The following is a 6,670-nucleotide window of genomic DNA, read 5'->3' as shown; positions in this document are numbered from 1 at the left end:
AGAACAATTCAGAACTTCAACTACAGCCCGTAAACGAATACGAAAAAAGAGAGAGGAAAAATCCAAAACTCACAAAAAAGAAGGAGAACAGAAAAAATGCAGAAATAGCATAATCAAATACAAATTCCAAAAAAGAAGGAAAACAGTTTCGGAATATGACAATTGAAGAATTGTTTGCCAGCAACTAATTTTTTATAGTTCTATCTTTCTAACAAAGAACTAAGTAACAAAAGCAAAAGGCTCTCAATCCGAAGTAACCTATATCTATATAAGCCTATTTTACCTATATATATTTATATACCTAATATCATATTTATAAACAAAAAGACTTTGTCCATGCGTCTTCGTTATCATTGAAAAAGTTATATTGTGCAAATAGGCCTAAACAGCATCACAACTTAATGCAAAAAATACAACTGCCTTTTTTAGAAAGCAGTTTAATAGCTGTAGATGCGTGTACATCGTTCTTTGCTCTGAAGTAGATAGTGTTCAATCACATACACACACATAAAGAAAATAACAACACAATAAAATTTGTTTTTTATCGTAGATAGATATCGAAGTTTTGGAATTTTCAATCTCTTCAAAATGTAAAGCAAAAAAGAACACGGCAATTACAGTCAAACACTTCCTACTTCAGAGGGCACGTTAAACAGTAGACAAAGCTTCGGATTTAGGTTGTTCGTTGCAGAGAAGATTTAAACGTCAAGTAGTAACCCCACTTATCAAAAGTCGGTAAAAATAATTTCTTTTGACGTTAATTTTCCTTTAAAAAATTGACGTTCTCTGACCATCTGCAAAGTCCAACAGACCCAACCAAGTTTAGGATAAAAGAAACTCAGACCATACCTTCACTAATATCACAACAATATAAAAGCACACTCGGGTCTGAGATAAATTTTGCTCTTTTAATATATCACCATAACAAAGGAATTTTCTTTCGAAAAAATTAAAAATAATCGTTTATCAGCAAATAGGCTGACAATTAAAAGAATTCACAACCATTACGCTGCATACAGATTGGAGAATACTAAACAAAAAACAGACAACGGAAGTAGAAAGAGCAGCTTCTTTATCAACCTCAAGTAACACTGAATACTATTGCGCGCAACAATACAGGGGCTCTCATTGATAGTGCTGTTTAAATTTTCATAGAAACTGAAACTGTTCAAAACTGCAAACTAATTAAGCACTAAGCAAGAATAACCTGAACAATTCCAAACAGCAATTAGACCGAAACAAATGGCACCAAAAACAAATAAAAGGAAAGAGACGTTGATCCAACAAATCATGCGACGTGAAGTTGAGTGGGGCTCAGAAGTTAACTTTCTTGAGGAACAGTATCAGACCGATGACGTTGACCTTCTTCAACTCACGTATGACACACTGCTGGAACATAAAGCATGCTTGGACAAGCTATTGGATAATATCTCCGAGTCTACCTTTATAACTAACGAGAACATCACACTTGCCGAACGCTCAAGTGAACGCACAACAACATTGCTGAAATGAAAGAAAATTATAAATGGTTTGTCTAAATCAAAGATGAACACAGTTGGTGCTTCAGGAGACAATTCTATTACAAAAACAACAATGTACGCGCCTTAATCGAAATTATATCAAACAGATACACCAGGCACAAAGAAAATGCAGCCCAAAATCACACGGAGGTACAACTTACGCAACAGACATAATTCATCTAACAATTCGAGAGAATCATCATCAGATAGAAGTCTGCGCAACGCAATCTCTATATTACAGCCACAAGACTCATGCCCGACACTGACTGAAAGAAACAATACCAGTTGTTCTGTCTCAAATGAAATCGGACTCAGCATTGATAGATATCAATCACTGAATTTTCGAAATGACACCGACAATTCTTCACCTGACAGTCATCGAAAAAACGGCAGAGATACAGTTGTGTCGAATAAATCCTGCAAACGTATCATTGAAGAAACTGTAGAAAACACAGCAAACAACAGCATAGGAATTAGTAATCAACGAATAGATTGGGACCGGAACAGTTTACAACAGGGGTCTTCTCGAACATTTGTTGAACAGACCTCCAATAGTGAACCTAAAAATTCAAACGAAAAAAACGAACGACAACCTGAACTTTCCAAGGGAACCAAGAGCAATCAACATAACGAGTGCATTGGAACGAATTGGCATAATCACTTTGCCGAACCATTTCAGTTTGTGAAATCCAACAAAAACAATCAGGACCCCCAAACAACATCAATAGTAAATCACTCAGCAATATCTAAAAGCCATCAGCTTCCAGATAAACAACTCAGAAATTCAAAAAACTGCTCATAGCACAAAAAGCTATTAGCAATTGTCCCTCAGAGGACAGCTGTGACGACAGTGACAGTGACAGCGATGAAGAGACAAACCAACGAAACGATTCGCGTGCAAAAGTTTCCTCAAAGAACCAAGCATCCAAACTACAAATTTTTGGGGAAGCACAACTCACCAACAATCAACACAACAGGAAAGTTGCCTAACAAATTCACGAACTCTTGCTTCGAATAAACAAGAACAAACAAGGGATAGAAACATTTTCTCACCCGAGAATTGGAATCAACCTCGTTGCAATGAGAATACCATGTTAACACAGACAACCTACAGCCGTCCAACAGTATCAGCAGACACATCTGACACGGAAATACAGACAAAGTCTTGCCGCAAACAGTCTCATGCAATACACGAAATCAAAGAGAACAGTATGGAGAGATACGAAGACAGCTCCAATGTCAAACAACCCACAGTTCACTTCGAATCTGCTACACAACTATATGAAAATCACAACCAATTCAACCAACGAACATTTTCGCAATCTGCAATTTACACCAAATCAGAGAAACCAAGACATAAACATCAATTTTCCAAAGACACAACTGAAGACATACAACGGAGACCCCCTCAAATGGCACGAGTGGTATTGTTATTTCAAATCAACAATACATGATAACGTGTCTCTTTCGGACGCACAGAAAATCACCTATCTCCAAAACGCTCTCACAGATCGCGCAAAGGAAAGCGTTTTTGCATACTCATATAATGGAGAATTTTACCACGATGCAATAACTGAACTCAAGAGAAGATTTGGAAGACCACAAACTGTTATTGCAACATATCTTGACAAACTGGAACGCTGGCCCAAGCCTTCGACAGACAACTCAGACAGCTTCATTTCATTTGCAGCGTTTCTCAGACAATTAGTACAAACTTTTCTTCTTCACGAGTTTACGCCGGACCTGCAATCATCCGCCGTTCTCAGAGTAGCCAAAGAAAAACTATCTCCTGCAATGATAATAAAGTGGAACGAAAATGTCATCCGCAAAGAACTTGTTAACCCAAATTTGATTCATTTCAAAGATTGGATAGACAAGTATGCCGAAGCGTGCGAAGATATGCCACGCACTGACAACAGAAATTCATTCTATGAGAGAACACACCAACGTGGAAAATCTGAACAAAGGATCAACGCCAGAAATAATTGCCCGCTTTGTTCACAAAGCCACAAATTAAGAAAATGTCAAAAATTTTTGAGTGAAAACGTGTACGACAGACAGCAGACAATGCGACAACTGCACTTATGCCCAAATCGTCCTACTGAACATCCAAAAGGACAATGCAACAGCTAATACAGATGCCAGGTAGACAATTGTAACGGTTTTCATCACTCAACAATACACTGTAGCCATTTCAACACAACACAGCATAGTAATCAAGGACAAAACCAATCAACATCTGAATATCGACACAATGGAGATAACTTGAACAGAAACCAGTTCAATTTCACAAACAACAGTTCTCCGTGGAACAAAAATTTGAGCAGCAGTAACCCCAACTGCAATCACCAAACTAGACAAAATGGTAACAGTGGTTACAACTGGCAACGCAGCAGAAGCCGATACAACAGCAGCAACAACAACAACTACAACAACAACGGCAGCATCAACAGCAACAGCAACAATAGCACAAATGGTAACTACAACAATAGTAACAGCTACAACAGACATAACCGGAACTTCTATTACGGGCAATCACTTCAAGTGCCCAATACGCCCAATGTTCAACAACAGCATCCAACATCAGGAAACTTTAATCAACAATATCAGCACTCAACAGACCAAAAATCGCAAAGCTTCTCAGGCAGCAATAACCGACACCAGAACTACACTTGCAGTAATAACCAGCCGAGCAGTTGGATCCGACCACATGTTCAGCTCCAAGCAATACCGGTAACAGTGTTTTCAGAGACGGTCTCCATTGAAACCTACGCTCTCCCTGACAGTGGAAGTGACAATACGCAAATTACCAAGACAATAGCAGATGCTTTAGGAATTCGTGATAGGAAATGTGTTACAATACCCGTAGCATCACTATACCAAGAACACACGATTGAAACAACAGAAATTTTTCTTGGGATTGGAGCCATCGGCAGCAGTAGACCTATCATTAACTTACCAGTCTTTGCGACTTCTACCACAGACTTTCAAATGCCGACGGTGCCAATTCAGATGCTCAACAGCGTTTGTAAGGACTTCTGTCATTTAGGCCATATCAATTCAACTCAAATCAGAGACAACAAAATAGGTATTCTGATAGGAGCCGATGCTTTTACAGCAACAGTTCCACTCAAGTACACAACCGGACCACCGGGAACACCGTACGGAGTTCTCACACAATTAAGATGGACAATAACAGGACCAGTCCCAAACAAGTATAGACAAATTACAGAGAAGAACCAATGCAATCAAAATATAACCTTGTTCAATAGGGTTAAGTCAGAAGAGACCATTTTGAACGAAGACATGCCACAATTATTTTGGACCTGTGAAGGAACAAAAACAACAAAGTCTTCACCTAATACAGTAAACCAAGAAGACAAGAAAGCCCTACAAATTTTCGAGGATACAGTAAAACATAACGGAGAGAGGTATGAGATTGGACTACCCTGGAAACAAAACATACAGTTACCTAACAATTACTTTCTAGCAAAAGTCCAATTACGATCATTAGAAAAGCGCCTCAATGAAGACAAACAGTTAGCCGACACCTACAGCAGCTTAATTCAGAACGATATTGTAAAAGGTTACGTTGAGGAGACGGATCGCAAACCTTCCCCACCTTGCAGCCAACTATGGTATCTTCCTCATCATCCAGTACAGCACAAACAAAAGAAAAAGTTTCGTCGTGTAAGAAACGCAGCAAAGGACATTCACTGAATAAAGCGCTTCTAACTGGACCAGATCTTCTCTGCAGTTTAGTTGGACTCCTACTGCGCTTTCGACAGTTTGCCATAGCAGTTACCGGAGATATAGAAGCCAAAGCCATGTTTATGCAGATAGCAGTAAAGAAAGAAGATCAAGACGCATTAAGGTTTTTATGGTACAAAAAAAACACCGAAACATTATAAAAATACAAGCGACTCATATTTGGTGCAACCTCTTCTCCCTCTTGTGCTATCTATGTACTTCGAAAATGCGCTATCGATAATCACCACTTATCACCTGAAGCCAGTCAATCAATAACGAATAACTTTTACATGGACGACTTTTTTCAGAGTTTCGAGACAACCGACGAAACAATTGAACAGACAACATGCATCAAAGAAACACTTAAAAAAGGAGGATTCAACTTAACGAAATTCTTCAGCAACGATTCGAGTTTTCCTTTAATTGACGACACTGAAGGAGATACAGCATTAACTCAACGAGTTCTGGGACAGACGTGGGATGTCAAAAACGACACCTTCATATTTAGGAAACCCAATTTAGACATCAAAATTGAACGTTTACAACAAAGAGAACTCTTGTCAATAGCAGCTTCGCTTTTTGACCCCTTGGGATGATAACGCCATTTGTGATACGAATTCGAAACTTTCTTCAAGCAGTCATAAAACAAGGCAAGAAATGGGACGAACAAGTACCAGCCGAATTTCATATTGACCTGAAGAAATGGATTAACGAATTCAACAGCATGCCAGATATTATAACAAAAAGATGCCTTGTAACAGGACCAACGACCAGTCAACAACTTAATGTCCTCACAGATGCATCAAATATAGCAACTTCAGCGGTTATTTATATGAGATCTACAACTACTGAAGGGATTGTCATTGTGAACTGTGTCATTAGCAAATCCCGAGTAGCCCCCATAAAGCACACAAGTATACCTAAACTTGAATTAGAGGCAGCCACAATGGGAGCCGAACTAGCTCCTTTTGTAGTCACATAAATGACATTAATTTTTTCGTCAATTCACCACTGGACGGATAGTACTGCAAGATTAGGATGGATAAACTCAGACAAACGGCAAAAAGTTTTCGTAGCTAACCGTGCCAACAAAATGTTGGAACATTCTAAAGCAGAGGAATGGAAACATATAAACGGAAAGCTCTACCCTGCCGACCATGGTACCAGAGGTTTGAAACCATCAGAGCTTGAAGAGAAGTGGCTACATGGACCAAAGTTTCTTTTCAAGACCCTGAAAACTGGAACTTTGATCAAACAAAATTTTTAACAACGACATAATTAGTATTACCTAAATGTATGGACCCTGTCATAGAACCATCAAAATTTTCAATTTGGAAACGATTGCTCCGAAAGACAACAACCGTGTACAAAGCAACAAACATTTTGCGGAAAAGAGATAC

General features: G+C 38.7%; 1 protein-coding gene across 1 annotated transcript; it reads left to right on the top strand.

Moving 5' to 3' along the window:
- The first annotated feature begins 5,862 nt into the window (after positions 1-5,862).
- Positions 5,863-6,252, top strand: LOC142354146 (uncharacterized). Its single transcript, XM_075406412.1, has one exon. The coding sequence runs from the start codon at positions 5,863-5,865 to the stop codon at positions 6,250-6,252; it is 390 nt and encodes a 129-aa protein (XP_075262527.1).
- Positions 6,253-6,670: the final 418 nt, after the last annotated feature.

Source organism: Convolutriloba macropyga, chromosome 15 (genome assembly GCF_964194025.1).
Source record: "Convolutriloba macropyga chromosome 15, txConMacr16.3, whole genome shotgun sequence".
Lineage (NCBI taxonomy): Eukaryota > Metazoa > Xenacoelomorpha > Acoela > Convolutidae > Convolutriloba > Convolutriloba macropyga.
Note: the sequence above shows the minus strand (reverse complement) of the source record. Positions and strands in the feature narration are given on the sequence as shown.

What these genes read in the sequence shown, in the direction of transcription:
- LOC142354146 (XM_075406412.1), top strand. Translation starts at nt 5,863, where the DNA reads ATGATAACGCCATTTGTGATACGAATTCGAAACTTTCTTCAAGCAGTC.